This window comes from Cydia pomonella, chromosome 17 (genome assembly GCF_033807575.1).
Source record: "Cydia pomonella isolate Wapato2018A chromosome 17, ilCydPomo1, whole genome shotgun sequence".
In the NCBI taxonomy this organism is placed as follows: domain Eukaryota; kingdom Metazoa; phylum Arthropoda; class Insecta; order Lepidoptera; family Tortricidae; genus Cydia; species Cydia pomonella.
The window spans coordinates 5,949,522-5,969,307 of NC_084719.1; the positions used below are offsets into that span (position 1 = coordinate 5,949,522).

Below are 19,786 nucleotides of genomic sequence, written 5' to 3' on the forward strand. Positions count from 1 at the left end.
GGCTTACCAAGGTAACAAGGACGCAGCATTAACCTTTCATATGTGTGTGGTGGCAAAAAATCGTGGGTTCAAACCTTGGTTGTGCTGTTATAGAGCTACGAAAAACGTTATCGAAAAAGTTGACAAAAAAATTGGTTAGGATCATTATCATACTCAGACTAGAGGATTTCGGTGAATTTACGAAGAGTGCGTGATCACCACCGTATATACTTAATATATATTTTTACTTTCGACATGCTACGTCCTGACCAGAACAACCGAGTTTCATGTAGTCCATGGTTACACTATAGGTATACCTTTTTGTGCAACAGCAGCCCATTTTCAGGTCATAAACGTGCATCGCTCAAACATAAGCGCTCTGGATTAAGTAAGAAACTACGGAACCCTAAAAACACCTATATGTGTGGTGATCGCAAATTAGACTCTGGCATACAGAACTTGTCAGTCAGTAAGAAGTAAGAACCAGGAAAATTATACTCATCCCTTTGTTTTGGGTGTAAGTATAGTATATTTCAACTCTGAAACTAGACGAATTCTAAAAAAGCTTTAGAACATTTTAGTCTTTAAAATGATCTGGAATATACTTTCAAAATCTCTCGAGTTCCTCACAGGTACGTCAAGCATATTATTAGCTGTGCAATCTGCCACAGTTTTACGAATTTTTATAATGCTACGGCCACATTATAGGGCGAAGATTCGTGGCGCGTTGTCGCGACAAAAACTTCGCGGTACAACGAACACGAACTACATGGCCACATATTGTCGCGATAAAAGCTTCGGGCGAACTAGATCGGTCAATGTGGATCTGGCGGCAAGATGGAGGAAGCGTGAACTCTTGAAGTGTAGCCACTTGCACGAACTTTGTCGCGATAAAATTCCTTTGATGTGTGGCAAGAAACCGATGGGACCCCTAACACAGTTCGAGTTCGCCCAAATGATTCGCGCCACAGCGAACTACGTGGCTATACTTGTCGCGACAAGTCGAACATTCGCCGAATCCCGATAATGTGGCCGCAGCATAAGTGGCAGCGGACCGCCCCCGCCGCCCCCCCTTAGCTACGCCACTGAGTATAAGTACTAGCGTAATACAAAGACAGTATAGGTTCAAATGAGACAGTCCTGGGCCCAACTATACATATATTATATGTTCCATCTTCTAGTTCGTGAGCTGTAAATAAAATGGTAAAGGGCTACGCTACAGACCGCGCGCTCCATTGTTTTGATTATATTCTCTTTGCTTCTTCTAATCAAACTGTCACAATGACATTGTAGGTGAATGATATTTATTTTATTCCCTTTGTAAAATAACTGTTACAGTTCGTAAAACCAAATATTTCTACCAAAATGAGCATGAACACGACGGACCGCTACCCCGCCACGGCATCGCAGTTCATGCTGCGAGAGATCAAACGCCAGCAAGAGCTGGTGAATCGAGGCTACCAGCTACTGAAGCGGAAGGCCGAAGCTCTGAGGCTTAAAGGTAATCGGGGTACTCGACTCCAAGAGTCCTTCCGTCTTTATATTCTTTTTAGACTCTTGGGTCTTTAAACTTGCCAAAAAATATTTCGACGAATTTTTTGTAACTTCGCGAGGCCCCTTTTCTCCACGCTGACAATTTCAATTGTTTTATGAACAAGATGCCCAAAAGGCAATGTTATTTGACCATCGCACCGTTGCGTCCCTTAGAATCTTGTAGAACCAAACTTTAAGGAGTTTATTGTAGAACTCTAGTCCATCTAAGCCACACTCCAAAAAGGAGACTCTACCTCAAAAAACTGATTTTCTAAAACACAAATTCTTAAACCAGAGTCGAGTTTTGTTAAGAGAACACTCTACTTTAGGTCGACAGACGGCGTCAGACTTATCGATCACCCAAGCGGTTCTAGGCCATACTCTTAAAGAGGCTTACATATCGTTGGCAGCGGTGAAGTTCACTAATGGAGAGTCTAATGCATTGGTGCTTGAGAATATTGAGGAGGTACGTTGCTGTTGAATTACTTATAGTTCTTCAATAAGGTATGCTAGATGTTGTGACTGAAGAAAAGCCAACGTTTCACGGGTTAAGAAACTATATTGCGTAGACCTTGATTTCAGTTGGACAAATGTTAATCTCGCTGTATACCTAGACCAACTCGTACAGTGCTACGGCCTGCGTTCTAAAGAAATGAGACGCAATTTTTACTACGCTGTGTCAATCTTTAGACCAAGACCTACAAGGTCCAGCTGTCATATTGCTGAACTCTACATGGCTGGCATTTCATTCTAACATTTGTGCCCCTATTTACAGAGCGCTTAATTAGGACAACAGTAGTTAACAGTTACGCCGCTATACCAAGACAGTCAATGCTTTTTAGGGTTCCGTAGTCAACTAGGAACCCTTATAGTTTCGCCATGTCCGTCTGTCTGTCCGAGGCTTTGCTCCGTGGTCGTTAGTGCTAGAAAGCTGAAATTTGGCATGGATATATAAATCAATAAAGCCGACAAAGTCGTACAATAAAATATAAAAATTTAATTATTTTTTAGGGTACCTCCCCTACACGTAAATTGGGGGTGAATTTATTTTTTGCTTCAACCCTACAGTGTGGGGTATCGTTGAAAAGGTCTTTCAAAACATTTTTTGATAAAGTGAATATATTCGGAGATAATCGCTCCGAAAGAAAAAAAATGTGTGGCCCCCCCCCCCCCCCCCCCTCTAACTTTTGAACCATAGGTCCAAAAAATATGAAAAAAATCATGGAAGTAGAGCTTAAGAAATACATTAAATGAAAACTAAGCGGACATGATCAGTTTAGCTGTTTTTGAGTTATCGCAAAAAGTTTCCCCTTCATAGTAAAAAGACTTACTTTAATTAGGTACTGATTATGCAAATTTGCCTATTTGTTTAACTCGGGTGAAAGATACCATTTCATCCCTTGGTTAAGATTTACTATACTTTAAGCTCCAGTTTAGCTTATTGTGACGGAAGAGTAACTAAGGAACCCTACACTGAGCGTGGCCCGACATGCTCTTGGCCGTTTTTATTATTCATAGTAGGGCTAAATTTATCCTCAAGTAAGTAATTATCTAGTAATTGGCTGTTAAGAAAAGTTCTGCGTGTTTGGTTTAAGTAAATGGTAAAACCAATGAATCTTTATTTCTGCCTAGGCACAAATCCGTGTCAAACGCATACCAGAAAACATCTCCGGTGTCTCAACCGTGACCCTCCACGCTATCGAAGAGCTGGGGGCCAGCGACGCGCTCCGCTACGCAGGCCTGGGGGCCGGCGGGCACCGCACCGGGGAGGCCAAAAGAGCCTTTCGCGAGGCCGTCCATATTCTGATCAAGTTCGCGTCGCTGCGCAATACGTGTATATTGTTGGACAATGCGATTAGATCGACGTTAAGGTATATACTTATCTATTAAGGCCGTGGATCGACTGGACGCAAGCCTAACTACATACACCAATTGTTTTCATAAAAGCCAGTCCAGAAGGAAACAATTTTTCGCCAATCTGATGAAATCAGGTGGTAACGTGTTTGGCTCGCCGAATTCACTTTAAGATGATGACCGATTATACCGACAAAATTGTGGTACGGTGCATTTTTTTAATTTAGAGCGCTATAATATCACCATAAATCTAAAATTGGTAAATAAATTGGAGACTCGCGCAAATTTATTTTCTGATTGAGTCGGTCGATTTGATCATCTCTTGTCTAGACTGGCCTTGATACGTAGCATAGGCAGGAGCATCAGCTCAGCTTTATTTTACCATCGATTTTATAGTTTACTAAAGCTTTACTACACGTGAAAAACGAAACTTTCAAGGGTCTAATGTCACAGTGCTCAAAGATAGTCCATGACAAGCCATTATGCAGGGGGCAATGTTATACAATGTCGGACGACTGCCCGACTGGCCATCAGTTGTCTAACGTGGTGCGCAATCGGAAAGTTGTCGGTTTTTTTGACACTTCAAAGGAATCGTGTGGCGTAGCGTAGCCTGTGGTGTTCGTACAGTCGGCCATATCAGTGGCTTGGCATGGCCCATTGTTAACCACTGTGTAGTAATTAAATCTGGTAACACCTTGACTTTTACCGAAAATCCCCCACGCTAGCCGGTAAGTGTTGCCAGGTTTATAAGACTATTGGAAATCATTGCTTTATTCGATAAATAGCTTTTATCGAATAAAGCAAGTCTTAATCTTACGTTTGTACTAGCACCCAAAAGAAAGGGATGAGTATAGTCTTTTTTGTTCTTATTTACTGACAAATTTGGTTTGCCAGACTGTACAAACGTTACCGATAATCGCATGCGATTCAATAATATGTACTCGTACATTGCGGCATTTGGTCGATTAATTGCATTAGTTGCTCCTACTTAGCCAGCAATTATTTAAAATCGCAAGCAACGTCTGTAGAAATCTTAAACGTCAAGAATGGTCCAAATGTTTTTACAGAAAAGTGAACGGCATAGAGAAGGTCATTATGCCAAAGCTATCGAACACAATGAAATACATTCAAGTGGAACTAGCGGAGCGGGTAAGACATTATTCTAAATACAATCGAATCATTCTTATTTCACGTTGTCTTTGAATGCTCGTTATTATTTAAACTGCTAGACAGCTGTATTAGGAAAACCTAAATCCTGAACATCCTTAATTATTTTATCTTATTCTACTATATTCAAATAAATCTGCCCCGCTTGCTTGCTTTGGTGCTTGCTCAGCGCTAGAGTGGATTATGTGCTTGTTTGCCACTGCAATATTTTGAAATAAGAACTAAGTTATAATAGTTCTTCATCGTATTTTAATCAGGAAAGAGAGGAGATGCACAGGCTAAAGATGGTGAAAGCCAAGAAGATTCGAGCCAAAGCTCTGGCGACAATGCGTCTCGAAGACTCGCAAAATGGGGACAATGCTGCAGGCGGAGAAGGTGGTGAAATTGGTAGGCGGATTTATTATTAGCAGGTAATGGAGGCGGAAAGTAGTTTATTTAGTAGCTCAGTATAGTTGTAGGTAGTAGTTACTTATAATATTTTTTTAACAGCGTGGGTAAGGTGATATAATTTATGATCTTAGCACGCAAAATTGTATGGAGATGACAGCTGTCGCCGTATCTGTGGTTTGAAAAATATTATAAGCATCTTAACCCTTTGAACGCTTTACGTCGTAAACAAAAACGTTATTTAAACGCCAAGATCACGAGCGCAAAAGAGCTAATGTAAACCTTGAAAGTGTGTAGTTTACTTGGACAGCGTACTTATAGTTGTCCATGGCGCTGTGGGCACGACTACTTACAACGCCTTTAGGTGTTCTTGGCGTTCAAAAGGTTAATTTCAGGAGTTATATCAGCAACTTTTTTATACTTATACCCTCAAATCGTAAAGAATCTCTGAACGTTAAAACTCTTTAGACGACTCCTTTTCCCAGGTTCAATTTCTCTTGTAACCTGCTTCTCCCTATTTAACCCTCTCTGTACTCTCTTAAGTGCCCCAACTCTTAATAAGAGTCTCTTATTACACGGCTATAATGGGAAAACAGGGCTTGCGAAGGCGCGAAGTAACTGCAGGGACCTATAAGTGCCAATTACATCCACACTTTATCAGACCAGCTTTCGGGCCCGAGAAAGAATATTTTTCCGTTTTACCAAATATCAGAGGGCCTACCGCGAACCACGTGCGACGTGTTGCCTCTCTGTCGCACTTGTAAATTCGCACGTAAGTGTAACAGGGACGCAACACGTCGAATGTAGTTCGCGGTAGGCCCTCTGGACATTGTTTACAATATTTGAAATGTAAAAAGATGGTTCATATACAAAAATGTCAAACATTGAATAATTTAGGCAATTAGAGACAATAGTATTTTTTTACATTTCAAATATTGTTAACGATGTGGAATACACATTAACGATGTGTATTCCGTAAAACGGAAAACGATTATCAGGCCCAAAATCGGGACTAATTTCGGGCCCGTTATCGGGAAGTGTGGATGTAATTGGCGCCATAGACTGAAACGCGCTTAATGCATTTTAAAATAGAACAGTTTAGGACGCGTTTACATGATGATGGTACAGTCAGTTATTTTGGTCGACATAACGCGAAAATGCATGTCATAATATAATCAGGTTGCCTACTGATAGCCTCAGGAACTTCTTAATAAAACAACGAACTTCGTTGAGTTTCTAGCAAACCCTCAACTCAAATAAAAGTAATCAGTTCCAGACGTCCTTGACGTTAGATATAACCTTTTTTTGTTAAAAATCTTTTATTTTCCAGATGTCCGTTCTGCAGCCCGTATCCGCTCCATCGAGTGCCTCACGAGCATCATCTGCGCCTGCAAGTCGCTGCCATCCACAGATTCCATCGAAGACTTCTCTAAACCAGTCTGCCAGCCCGCGGGATGGGACGATGAGGATCTCCTCTTTTAACAGTTTTCACTTTGAACATACAAGAATATCACTCAAAGCATTGAAGCATACAAATGTACGTGTTTCGAAAAGTTTCAAGATGTTATCGGAAATTTTCATTTTGGAAACGGGAAATTTTTATTCGCATACAATTTCGGAATTCTTCAATGAGAAAATTTCGCAATTTTGGAAACATTCCGATCCATCAGTAATCTATGATCAGTAATTAAGCATGAAGCATTGAAAGCGAAGGACTACTTACTCATCACGACATTGATTATTCTTTATGTTCTTAGCGTCCAAGATGTAGCCGCTTTTTCAGACTTAAGGGGTAATTAAATTTTCGGACACTTCTGCTATCTTACTGCTAAGAGGGACTAGGAAACAACATATGTCTTTGTCTTTTCTCAGCTTAGTGTCCGGAGCGGAATCTTGAGGCGCAATTGCGTCGCCCTACGTAACTGACAGAACAGACAAGCTTGAATGTTGTTTAATTTTCAACTAATTAATATTCTTTGTAATTTATTTATTAATAAATTAGGTAGTCACATTATAATCCAGTTTAATTAATTATATTTTGTGGAGAAAAACAAATATAATTTGTATTTATTTCAGCTAGTTTTATTCATGTTATAAATTTTGGATATCATAAAAGTTTGAAAAAGATACACAACTAAAGTACTATAAAACCCAACCGTTATCCAACCTCTCTTCCATGGGCTTGGTAAAATACTGACATCTTCTGAACTTTTCCAGAATTTCACCCTAGAAAAACACAGAGGAATTAAATTAAAACGCTTCAACTGAACGCCATCTATATAGCTATATAGATTGCGTTACCTGGCAAGTTGCCACTTGTGCTAGGCCATTGCTGGGCGTAGCTATCATATAATCTGACTATATGGGGAAATAATTTTCCCTAAATAACTTAACCGTGCAGCCGCGAATTCAGCGTTACCGTTTTTGTCTTATAGCTAGTGTTGTGAATTTAAGCTTCGAGGCGTAAACTACGAGACTCGAGTCGCGACTGCTGAGTCTAGAAGCCTTGAACCTTAAAGCCTCTTCTGTATAAGCCTCAAATTAGTAATGTCAAAACGTCTTAATCTTTGAAGGTTTGTCTATCAGGTTTGGAGCATTTAAGTCTTAAAAGCTTCTAACAAATTAGATCAATCTATGCCATATTTCATAGTTATACAGGGTGCCCGTGAGGAATCCGAGAGATTTTAACAGCGTAATCCTGAGGTCATTAGAATTAAAAAATATTATATTTTTTGTGAAATAAATTCGGACTTTATTCCATTTTTGTTTGTATAATATTGTTAACAAAAAATACAATAAGAGTGTGTATAAACAATACCTCTAAACGTAAAGTTAAAGATTGTTTCTACTGCAGATCAATTTTATGAGTGACATTAGTCTTTTTGCGATCTGTTAATCACTACACCCAGACATGACTACAAGGTGGCAACGTAGTAGTTCATAGGTAATATTAAAAAAAAAACAATAATACTTTCTGCCTAGAACGTTCAATGTTTGAGCTTCTTAAACTCAGGTAACTCATAAAGTATACTTACAGGTCCTGTCTTCTGGGTTGTCTCACTGTAGAAAGTAACAGCACTAGACCCCGTTCCATACAGGGGATACTTTAGGTGCATCTGTAAACAAGATTATGGTTCAAGCTGATAACACCATGGACGGTATAAAAGCGAGTGCGTACAATATCTTACATTATTCCCTTGTTTTCGTTGTGACCATGACAATAAATCGTGTTGTTATCGTGGACAACCAATAAAGTGTATAAGCGATATTGCGTATGGTTGGACTAGTAAAAGATTGTTTAGGTACTTACTGTAGTTAATGAACAGACCTGTTTTTTAGGGTTTCGTACCCCCTTTGGGTTACGGAACCCTATTTTGGGTCAAACGGGACACTATTACTGAGACTTCGCTGTCCGTCCGTCTGTATCTCATGAACCGTGATAGTTAGCCAGTTGAAATTTCTACAGATTATGATACATTTAATAAATTTCTACATATTATTACAAGAAATACTAACAGCAGACTAAAATAAATATTTAAGGGGGGCTTCTCATACAACAAACATATTTTTTTGCCGTGAGTCCGACTCGCTCTTGGCCGGTTTTTATGTAATGTTAGCTAACAAAGAAATGATCCGTCTATGTTAACGGCACCAATCATGGGACATTTAATAGAAAATTTGGAGTATTTTCAATATTTCACCGACACCAGTAAAATACCTACCGCTTTACGCTTTTAAATTTGTATGTCCAATTCATCCTCTATGTTTTCTATGCATTTAATGAAAGCTACTGCAATTGGTTTCAATATTATTAACAATATTAACCAATTAAAACTGGTTTTTTGCTCCAGTCATGGAATGTATGGCGCCATTCATTTTCAAACTAACAAATGTCAATGAAAAATTAAATTTAAGCAGCTCTTTGGCTCTTGTTTATGGTAAAATGTTGCCAGCGATTAAAAACTGATGGGAAATACTTGTTTTACAGGATTTATCTACATCATCCCATTACTGGTGCCTGTTCCATTATAGGGGTGTTTACTATAATGGGAATTAATAGCGGTCATCGTCACCCATGGACATAAGCAATATCAAAAGAGTACCTTATGCTATCCCGTCTAAGGCTGAGATTCGAGCACTATATTATTGCTTTAGATCTTACGTTTTTGTCCAGAGGGATTTCTAAGTTACGAGGCTCGAAATCATCCTTCACATAGTTGGCCTCGTATTCGGTGCAGTACTCGGTGACAGGAGTAGTTGTTTTCAATTCATCTACAACTTCCTCTAACATTTGCTCCCAGAAAAAGTCTTTTAACATTTGCTTTCGAATACCTATGGGAAAAGAAGAAGTTTATGCCAGTTTTAAAAGGAAAATAATAATAAAATAACTTAACAATGCATAGCCACCTCTATGTAAGTATAATCTGGCTCAGCGACCTTGTCAGTAGAAAAAGGCGGCAAATTTAACAAATGTAGGCGCGAAGATGTTACTTCCCATAGAAAATTTGAATTTCGTGTCGCGAAGTACGCGATGATTGTAAATAATAGACAGCAACACTTAAGCCCGGAAACGTAAAATAAAGAACATGAAATTTAGTCTATGGTAAGTGACGCTCTTTTCTCCTTTTCAAATGTATCATGGTTGTTGCATATCTAATTTGTTCAAGTAAAAGTTAATATCAGTGATAGTGACTCAAGATTTCCTGTTTCTTGCTCGTGAAAGAAAGCTAAGTATTTAGCATAAGATAAAATAAAACGAATTATCAATGTTTGGATTTATTCTATAATGGTTTGGTTTTACAATTTGTCACTATGTGCTTACTCTGTTCAATGCTGTTTAGCTGGCATGCAAGTGTGGCATGCACATGAAACTAAGGTGTTAAACCACGCATACAAGTCATGTATGCAATGGAATAATAGGTATAAAATACCTTGAGGCAATACTAACATGCAAGCAGCGATTGCATGACGTAGGAGCTTGGCCAATATGGCATCGCTTTGGGTGGCATGAGATATCTGTACGAATTATGCTCGGATGATCTGGTTGCCGACCTATAACAAGCTCATGCGTACCGGGCCTCTAATAAATAAGAACAAGGCTTTGGGCCACCTAATTAGATTGATGTCCTTTGGTACCAGGGGATAGGGCGGTCTAAAATTACAAGTACAAGTCACGATAGGTGATTGTACTCGCCAGACGGACTTGGCACAAATAAAAGTGCAATCATGTGAAAGCACATCCATAAGTGTTTGGAAAGTAAGTAAATAAGTAATAAATATAGAGTAAGACTATACTGACTACCATTCAAGTAAACAATCCTTATATGTATATTGATTAGGTAAATATTTAGTGATTCAAGTGGAATCAATTTTAACAATATTTAAACAGGTCTGGAGTAGAACGTGGTCTATGTTGGCCGCTGGCGTTGGGGAGCGCTGGGGATCTTGAGTCACACCGAGTCCAACTTAATTAAGGTAAGGATGACAATATTCCTCTCATACTACAGAAGCCTCAATTACAATAATGCCATAGTATGTCTATCAACCAATCAATTAACTAAATCATAAAGCGAAGCAGATATTTAATCCTACTGGGTTATAGTTATTGTTGAACCAAGGCAAGAGTAATTAAAGGAATCTTGGATTACAATGTTAATCATTATAAATCTTTATGTATTAAATTCATCCCCTTTGGTACATAAAATTGGTGACAGTTGCTGGAATAAATTAACAAATATATATCATAGCTCATATTTGCTACACAAAGGATATAATAAGAGGCTTCCGTATGGTGAATGTGGTCATCCTATCTTGAAAAACAGGACATTTAATAAGATAAATTTACCAAATAAATCTGAAATATGGTTCGTGGTAGCGACATCTGTGGAGGAACAAGCAAACCTGACATCTGTATCGGAAATCGATAGGTGAATAAAACATTGTTTCAGGATAATTTACGAAAAGGAAAGCAGACGTGCAGCAAGTCTAATAAATATATGTGGTTATACTTTATTTATTTCGTAGAACCCCTTCCTTTAATTATCATACAAAACTTAATTTGTCGAGCTTGTATAACGCAAGGTAAACTTACAAGTAGTTCAACCGCTCCTCGACAGGTGACACCTCATTTGAAATGAGACAGCTATTCCACCACAGATGGCGTTGTGAACACGATTTGTATATAATTATTTATTGCATCATCATTTTGAAGTAATTTAATAAAAATGAATTAAAAATGAGATTTGAATGAATAAAAACGTATAATTCGAAAGAGTAAGTACAAAACGGAAACGTATTTCGTTCCACAGAAATTACAAGTATGCAGTGACATTGACAGTAGTGACAAGTACAAACAGGTTTCATAAACGCGGCTATCGACAAACAACTTCGAATCCTGTTGTTAATTATCAAATTGCTTGAGAAATCCAGTGTTTCATAATTGGAAAGTGCTCACAAATCAAATATTAAAGGAAATAATTCATTATATCGTCAGGTAAGAATGGATTGGAATGGATTCTCACCATTTTGTGTTTTTACGCCGTCAAGCAAATCACTTTGTGCGTTGTTTGTAAAGTTTCCATACTTTATCGAAATGTTTCCATAATAACTAAATACATAACGATTTGTTATTATCACTAGTAGATTCTACAATGCATTTAGTAAAGCATGTATAGATGGAAGTTCGTTTTACAATCCGTATCAAGTAGAAATTATAGTGAAAGATATATTGCGCCTTTTCCAAGTTTTAAGTACATATCTTAAGCTACTTTGACAATAGTTGAGAAATACAAGTTGTTACCCGAAACAATAAAAATTATCTGGTTAATTACATTGAATTAATATATTAAATGTATCATTTATCATCAAGGTAACTTCATAGATGCTTTAAGAGGAAATTACATACTACATATCAACATCATTGCCCAGTGGTGGAGAGAATGCATTGCTGTAGTATTTGAAGAAAATCTAATAAAAGAAACTAGGTTCAATTAATGACAAGGTATGTAAATGTAAGTTTAGAACCCCTGGTGTATTAAAAGGGGACAAGTTAAAGCCTTTTTTAATGAGATTATTGTATGATATATAAATTATATACAAATTAAAGACTTAAGCAAATAAGTCATTACATTTAGTAGTAAACAAGGTTTATTACAATTAAACCTGAATGATAACAAGTTAGAAAGAATTTAGCGGTTTGTGTTTGATTGTGACTATCTTTGTTGAATAAATAAGAACCAAAATATGCTCTTGAAGTTTCTTGCTGTTGTAAGCAAATTGCCAAAAGGGGCACGGTAGTGTCACATCCAAGTCAAATGAAAAGTAACATTTAGTGAGAAGTGTTACCCAAGTTCGGGAATTAGTGCTGTTTATAGACTAGGTCGAACTATGTGTGGGACTTGCATGTGAACTTTAATAAAACTTTGCTAAGCAAGAGTAACAGTGTTGAGCTACGACCAAGTATTTCACAAACTTTGTTTACCATTTATCAGAGAATGGTATGAAGCGAGTTGATTGAATAAAATTCACAATCAATACACAGACTAATTATATTTAACAGCCTTTACATAAAAGTCACTTACCAATAAATTGTGTTGATGGGACTCCTTTGTAGTCAATATAGAATTTATTTACAGTCTATTATAGTCAAAGATAATAATTTCAGGATTATTGCACAACAATACTGCTGAAAAATAAAAAATGGAAGAAATATATTTGGAGAGACTAAATAAATTTGTATCTGGAATAAAAAACCTGTCCAACAGTTCCAAGGTCCTTTGTACTCTGAAGTCGTGGAGTGATGAGGAGGAAGAACAAGCCAAGATTGTTCCAGCAAAATTACAAGCCGTGATAAACCGATTTAACACGGAGCTTTACCAATATTTTAATACAGCTACTAATCCGAATGCTGATGAAATATCTATTCTGACGACAGAGCAATTAAATGGTGAAGAAGCACTAGCTGAATTGAACGCGCTTATACAATCAAAACGAGACAAGTCTGGTTCTTCATCCACCTCAAGTCATCCTACCAATAGAGGAAAGTTGCCCGAGCTTCATTTGCCAACATTTGATGGGAATGTTCTTCAGTGGACACAGTTTTGGGATCAATTTAACTCGAATATTGATCAAAGGGATCTGAAAGATGTAGACAAGCTCCTTTATCTGAAAACATCTTTGAAAGGAGATGCGAAGACCATTTTAGATGGATTGGAAACAACTAATGATAATTACAAAATAGCTGTTACTATGCTTACCAGCCGATATGGTAGAAAATCACAGATAATTGATGCTCATTATTCAAAATTATATAAACTAAAGAGGGCTGAGAACCAGGACGAATGTAGGAAAACGTTAGACGATATTGATCGGCACCTTAGAATATTAAACTCCTTAGGAGAAAATACTGAACACAATCACCTGAGATTCCTAATTATGGAGAAATTCCCCGAAGATATTATATACGAGTTGAAATTGAAATTAAAGGATGAATCCATAGAGGAATTAAGGAGAGAACTGCAGGTAGTGCTAACAGCCAGAGAAGATGCTAAAAGAACTTGCATGGAAGACAACAGCAAAGATAAAAATTACACAACAGAAACCCTTCTCATACAAGAGTCAAAAAACAAAAGAAAACCCAAGTCAAGGAAACCAGATGCTAACAAAATCAACCATAAGAGGTTCAAACCAACTGTGACTGCCTTTAGTAAGATATATAACAATAAACGAAAGTTCAAAGAAGAAGAAAACCAATCTGCACCCATTAAAAAGAAAAGGAAGATCTCATGTATATTTTGTGGTGGAGATCACTTCAATGACGAATGTACCAATGTCAAAACCATACCACTTAGAAAGTCAAAATTAAATAATCGCTGTTATGTATGTTTAGGTTTAGGCCACGGTGCAAGGACGTGTAAAAACAAAACAAGAGTTTGTCCGCATTGTGGGATGAAAGGACAACACAACCGAGCGCTGTGTCCTACAAAGGAACAACTTAAGAAAGAGACTACCACCTCATTACATATCAACGACGATTCACCTACTGTTCTGCAGACAGCTATTGTTAATGCCATAGGAAGGAACAATACAGTCATTAAATGTCGTGTACTTTTGGATTGTAGTAGCATGAGAAGTTATATTTTACAAAAGGTAGCTAGAAAACTTAATCTGGAACCAGAAGAAAAACAATGTCTTACGGTATTCACCTTTGCCGGGGAACAACCGTATGAATTAGAAAGTCCATTGGCTAGACTCTATTTACAAACAAAAACAAATAAAATGAAATTAATATACGCAAATATCGTGCCTACTATCACTCGTGACATATCCACTTTTAATAAAGATTTCTCGGAATGGAGACATCGAGACCGGTATCTTCTAGCCGACGATGGATCACTTGAGGATCAAATTGACATCCTGATCGGAAACGACTATTACCAATCACTAATGTTGTCTGAGAAAATAGAGATAAAGGAAAATCTTTATCTAGTAGACTCTGTGTTTGGTTGGATACTATCTGGTCGATCGAGAGAGGAAAGGGGAGACGAACTGTCCGTACTCACGTACTTCCAAGCTTCATATGAGACCAAGTTAAACGAACCTGATCCACCGTTGGATAATACATCTATGAAGACTTTGTGGGACCTAGAATCTATTGGAATTGTCGACTCACCTAACACCAATAGAGATGAAGAAGCAATCAAGCACTTCAACGAAAACACCATATTGAAGGATGGAAGATACCAAGTCAGCTGGCCATGGAAAGATTATCCTCCACAGTTACCAACTAATTACGGATTAGCGTATGGAAGACTCGTGGGACTCGTTAAGAGACTAGATAAAGAAACTTTATCACTTTACGATTAGACACTAAGTGATCAATTTTAAAAGGAAATTATCGAAGAAGTTCCTAACGAGAAAGGAAAGGAACATCCCATACATTACTTACCGTTTTATGGAGTAATGGCCACTGGAAAGCCACTTAGACTCGTCTATGATGCTTCAGCTAAAACAAAGAATGCGAAAAGTCTTAACGAATGTTTATATGCCGGTCCCATGATGCTCGAAGACCTTACTGGATTACTAATTCAATTTAGATGTCATAATATAGGATTAACTGCAGATGTAGAAAAGGCTTTCTTACAGATTGGATTGAATAATGATGATAGAGATGTAACTAGATTTCTCTGGGTGAAGGACTCTGAAAAACCTGTCACTGAAGACAACCTCATACAATATAGATTTACTAGAGTTCCTTTCGGAATTATCTCAAGTCCATTTTTATTAAACGCAACCATAAAATATCATCTACAGACCTCTGAAGGAAATTATACCAAACAATTAGCTAACAACATATATGTGGACAACCTACTTACAGGCACGGGGTCAGTGGATGAAGCTTTAGAATTGTACAATGAGGCAAAAGATAAGTTCTTAGAAATATCAATGAATCTTCGAGAATGGAGTTCTAATTCAAAGGATTTCATAAATCAAATACAGGATGCGGCACCAGAAACTATAGTAAAAACTTTAGGTTTAAATTGGGAATTGAAGAAAGACTCACTTCATCTAAGAGCCAAAGTAATTAAGACCAACAAAGTTACAAAAAGAGGTATTCTTAAAACTATAGCGGCAATATATGATCCTTGTGGATTCAGTGTACCCGTAGTATTACCAGCCAAACTACTTCTTCAACAATTATGGAAGGAAAAAGTCAAATGGGACAGCTCACTATCAGATGAAAAGAGACAAGAATGGGTAAATATTCTAGAAGATCTTAAAGCAATAGAGTCAATACGTCTACCAAGAAATATGACTATTCCTAATGAAAGAAAGGCACAATTGCATTGTTTCGCAGATTCTTCGACAGTAGCCTACGCGGCCGTAGTATACTTGGTACAAAAGGATAACATCCAGTTTGTAATAGGTAAATCACGCCTTGTGCCTGCCAGGAATCAAGAAAACCTAAAAATACCGAAACTTGAACTTTTAGGCGTTTTAATTGGCAGTAGACTCATTAAATATGTCCTCAAATTCTTGCAAATGGATAGCACAGAAACGATATTATGGACCGATAGTCAGATCGTAAAAAGCTGGTTTTATTCAGACAAACTGTTAGAACCGTTCGTATCTAGAAGAATAGAAGAGATAAGAAGTAATAAAAACCTAATCGTGAAGTATGTTCCATCTGGACTTAATCCAGCAGATGTTGCAACACGACCGAGTACTTCAAAAGAAGAGAGAAATAAGTGGTTGGATGGACCTGCCTTCTTACGACACGATCCAAAGGCCTGGCCCAAGAGCCCAGGTATTGAAGTTTCTCTTCTGTTGGGGGAGGGTCTGTCTAACACAGAAAATCATCAAAAAGATAAAACATTGCCTACCAAATCAAATCCTGTAACAAACTCAGATCCTCAATTACAAGAAATAAGACAGTTACAACAAACAATGTTCCCGGAAGAAGTGCAAGGGAAGAAAACGAGTTTAGCTCGCAACCTAGGTTTATTCTGTGACACAAATGGAATCTTACGATGTGACGGTCGTCTCACAAATTCAGATTTATCCTTCAACGCAAAACATCCCATTCTCTTACCGAAAGAATGTGAATTCACAGAAAAACTCATAAAAGAAACTCATGAAAAGAATCTCCATGTAGGAGTACCTCACACTTTAAGTCTTATACGTCAGAAGTATTGGATACCTCAAGGTAGAACTGGAGTCCAAAAAACATTAAGTAAATGTCCAAGATGTGTAAAACACGGAGGAGGTCCGTATGAATTACCCAAGACTCCTGCATTACCGGTAGAGAGGGTGAAGTATACGACTTCATTCGCTTACACAGGGGTAGACTATTTTGGACCAATGATTGTGAGGACGGAAAACGGTTTAAAGAAAAGATGGATCTGTCTGTTTACGTGTCTTGTAATAAGGGCGATACACCTAGAAGTCGTCAAGGATCTGACGACTAACGAATGCCTCATGGCATTTAGAAGATTCATTGCTACAAGAGGAGCTCCGACTCTTATATTATCTGACAATGCCTCGCAGTTTAAATTATTGGGAGAAGTATTGTCAGAAGAAAGAAATTTTATAACTAACATAAAATGGAAATTTATTCCACAGCTCGCACCGTGGCATGGTGGAGCTTATGAAAGACTAGTAGCAATTGTAAAGCACTGTTTAAAGAGAACACTTCAAAAACACATGCTTGAAGACAATCAACTGTTAACCATAATTAAAGAAGCAGAGGCGGTTATTAATACTAGACCCCTCACATATGTGGGATCAAATGTAGAACACATACTTAAACCTGCAGATTTCCTAACGACAGGAAAGTGTTTAAGTATAGAAATACTCATAGAAAGTTTACCACTTTCAGGTTCACTTATAAAACAACAACTTATTGAAGGTTGGAATCGCGGAAACATGATAATGGATGAATACAAAGAAATGTTTATTAACCAGTACTTACTTAGTCTCAGAGAAAGATATCGAAATTCACCTAAACAAGCAAGGGTGAGATCTCAGAAAAACCCAAAGGTGGGAGATATAGTACAAATAAAGAGTGAAGCTAAAAATAGAGAAGGATGGAAGGTAGGAAAGATTTCAGAATTAATAAAAGGAAAGGATGGATTGTGCAGAGTTGCAAAAGTAAAAGTAGGGGACAGTGTGTTCACAAGATCTATTGCACATTTGTATCCTCTAGAAGTGGATGAGGATGTATCATTCCAAGATCCTACAAGGGAATCCCTAGTAAATGAGGATAAAACAGCATACTTTGACACTGAAGATCTCCCTCAGACCTTACCTTTAAGGACTAAAGAGAGTAACACGTACGTCCCTACCTGCACAAACGATTCTAAGGAAGATCATCACATATTAAAAGAGACAAATGAAAACGACTTGACAATGGACCAAGGAGAACTGTTGGAAGGCACAAATTTGATACAAAACAGGGAAATTGCTCCAGAACAAGTTCCTTCTGGGTCAGAAACTGATATAAATAATGAAGAGTCGTCAAATCATCAAATTGTATCGACTGATCAACGTCGAGCAGCCGCGGTCCAGGCTATGGAAAGAATCCATAGATGGACACAAGAATTAATGTCAGCCATTAATTAAGATCCAGAGGGGGAGTGTCGCGAAGTACGCGATGATTGTAAATAATAGACAGCAACACTTAAGCCCGGAAACGTAAAATAAAGAACATGAAATTTAGTCTATGGTAAGTGACGCTCTTTTCTCCTTTTCAAATGTATCATGGTTGTTGCATATCTAATTTGTTCAAGTAAAAGTTAATATCAGTGATAGTGACTCAAGATTTCCTGTTTCTTGCTCGTGAAAGAAAGCTAAGTATTTAGCATAAGATAAAATAAAACGAATTATCAATGTTTGGATTTATTCTATAATGGTTTGGTTTTACAATTTGTCACTATGTGCTTACTCTGTTCAATGCTGTTTAGCTGGCATGCAAGTGTGGCATGCACATGAAACTAAGGTGTTAAACCACGCATACAAGTCATGTATGCAATGGAATAATAGGTATAAAATACCTTGAGGCAATACTAACATGCAAGCAGCGATTGCATGACGTAGGAGCTTGGCCAATATGGCATCGCTTTGGGTGGCATGAGATATCTGTACGAATTATGCTCGGATGATCTGGTTGCCGACCTATAACAAGCTCATGCGTACCGGGCCTCTAATAAATAAGAACAAGGCTTTGGGCCACCTAATTAGATTGATGTCCTTTGGTACCAGGGGATAGGGCGGTCTAAAATTACAAGTACAAGTCACGATAGGTGATTGTACTCGCCAGACGGACTTGGCACAAATAAAAGTGCAATCATGTGAAAGCACATCCATAAGTGTTTGGAAAGTAAGTAAATAAGTAATAAATATAGAGTAAGACTATACTGACTACCATTCAAGTAAACAATCCTTATATGTATATTGATTAGGTAAATATTTAGTGATTCAAGTGGAATCAATTTTAACAATATTTAAACAGGTCTGGAGTAGAACGTGGTCTATGTTGGCCGCTGGCGTTGGGGAGCGCTGGGGATCTTGAGTCACACCGAGTCCAACTTAATTAAGGTAAGGATGACAATATTCCTCTCATACTACAGAAGCCTCAATTACAATAATGCCATAGTATGTCTATCAACCAATCAATTAACTAAATCATAAAGCGAAGCAGATATTTAATCCTACTGGGTTATAGTTATTGTTGAACCAAGGCAAGAGTAATTAAAGGAATCTTGGATTACAATGTTAATCATTATAAATCTTTATGTATTAAATTCATCCCCTTTGGTACATTTCGCACCATTTCTGGTGACAAGTTGGGTGTGTTTCAGTATAAATACTACTTACGGTGGTATGTGGGCTTTACATTAAGAGTAAAGACTCCAAAGAAATCTTAAATATATTCTATTTAATCTATTTTTATATTTACCTAGAGTACGTGGAGGTTTTTTTGGAACTGTATATTGGTTTCTCATTTCGCTGCCTTTAGCAGGTGCTACCCTGCCATCCTGCAGAATCCATGGACGACTGTAACCCTTTCCCTTTCCATAAGCAGATGGTTCTGGGGGAACCTTCGGGTGTAACGTGATCCGTTCAAGGGGTCTTATTTTTAACGAAGTATCCTCAATATCAGGCTCCGGGATATCAGCTTGAGCTTCGGCATCAATGTTGCTTGATTCTATAGAATCCATAGTTTACAAAAAATACTAACTTTTAAAGATTGTCGAAATCGCTAAATTAAATAAGATACGTTGCTATGGAAATATTGATTGATGCTATATGACATCTCCAAACGATACCGATAAAACGTAGTGATTATATGCTCTTTGGATACCGATAT

The 19,786-nt window shown here is 37.7% G+C and overlaps 3 protein-coding genes and 1 long non-coding RNA gene across 4 annotated transcripts; 3 read left to right on the forward strand and 1 right to left on the reverse strand.

Moving 5' to 3' along the window:
- The first annotated feature begins 17 nt into the window (after nt 1-17).
- Nucleotides 18-6,992, forward strand: LOC133527187 (V-type proton ATPase subunit D-like). Its single transcript, XM_061864084.1, has 6 exons — nt 18-1,480; nt 1,842-1,978; nt 3,145-3,383; nt 4,434-4,515; nt 4,791-4,920; nt 6,251-6,992. Exons 1-6 carry the CDS (start codon nt 1,345-1,347, stop codon nt 6,400-6,402), a joined length of 876 nt encoding a protein of 291 aa, XP_061720068.1. The 5' UTR covers nt 18-1,344; the 3' UTR covers nt 6,403-6,992.
- LOC133527185 (uncharacterized) lies at nt 6,981-19,722 on the reverse strand. The gene is made up of 4 exons (XM_061864083.1): nt 19,376-19,722; nt 9,083-9,252; nt 7,956-8,036; nt 6,981-7,146 (listed from the first exon to the last, which is right to left on the reverse strand). The coding sequence occupies exons 1-4, from the start codon at nt 19,635-19,637 to the stop codon at nt 7,063-7,065; spliced, it is 597 nt and encodes a 198-aa protein (XP_061720067.1). The 5' UTR covers nt 19,638-19,722; the 3' UTR covers nt 6,981-7,062.
- On the forward strand, nt 9,435-11,989 carry LOC133527188 (uncharacterized). Its single transcript, XR_009800835.1, has 3 exons — nt 9,435-9,523; nt 11,229-11,413; nt 11,789-11,989. It is a non-coding gene; the product is annotated as an uncharacterized LOC133527188 (long non-coding RNA).
- Nucleotides 14,830-19,233, forward strand: LOC133527183 (uncharacterized). The gene is made up of 2 exons (XM_061864080.1): nt 14,830-18,142; nt 18,929-19,233. Exon 1 carries the CDS (start codon nt 14,881-14,883, stop codon nt 18,037-18,039), a length of 3,159 nt encoding a protein of 1,052 aa, XP_061720064.1. The 5' UTR covers nt 14,830-14,880; the 3' UTR covers nt 18,040-18,142; nt 18,929-19,233.
- Nucleotides 19,723-19,786: the final 64 nt, after the last annotated feature.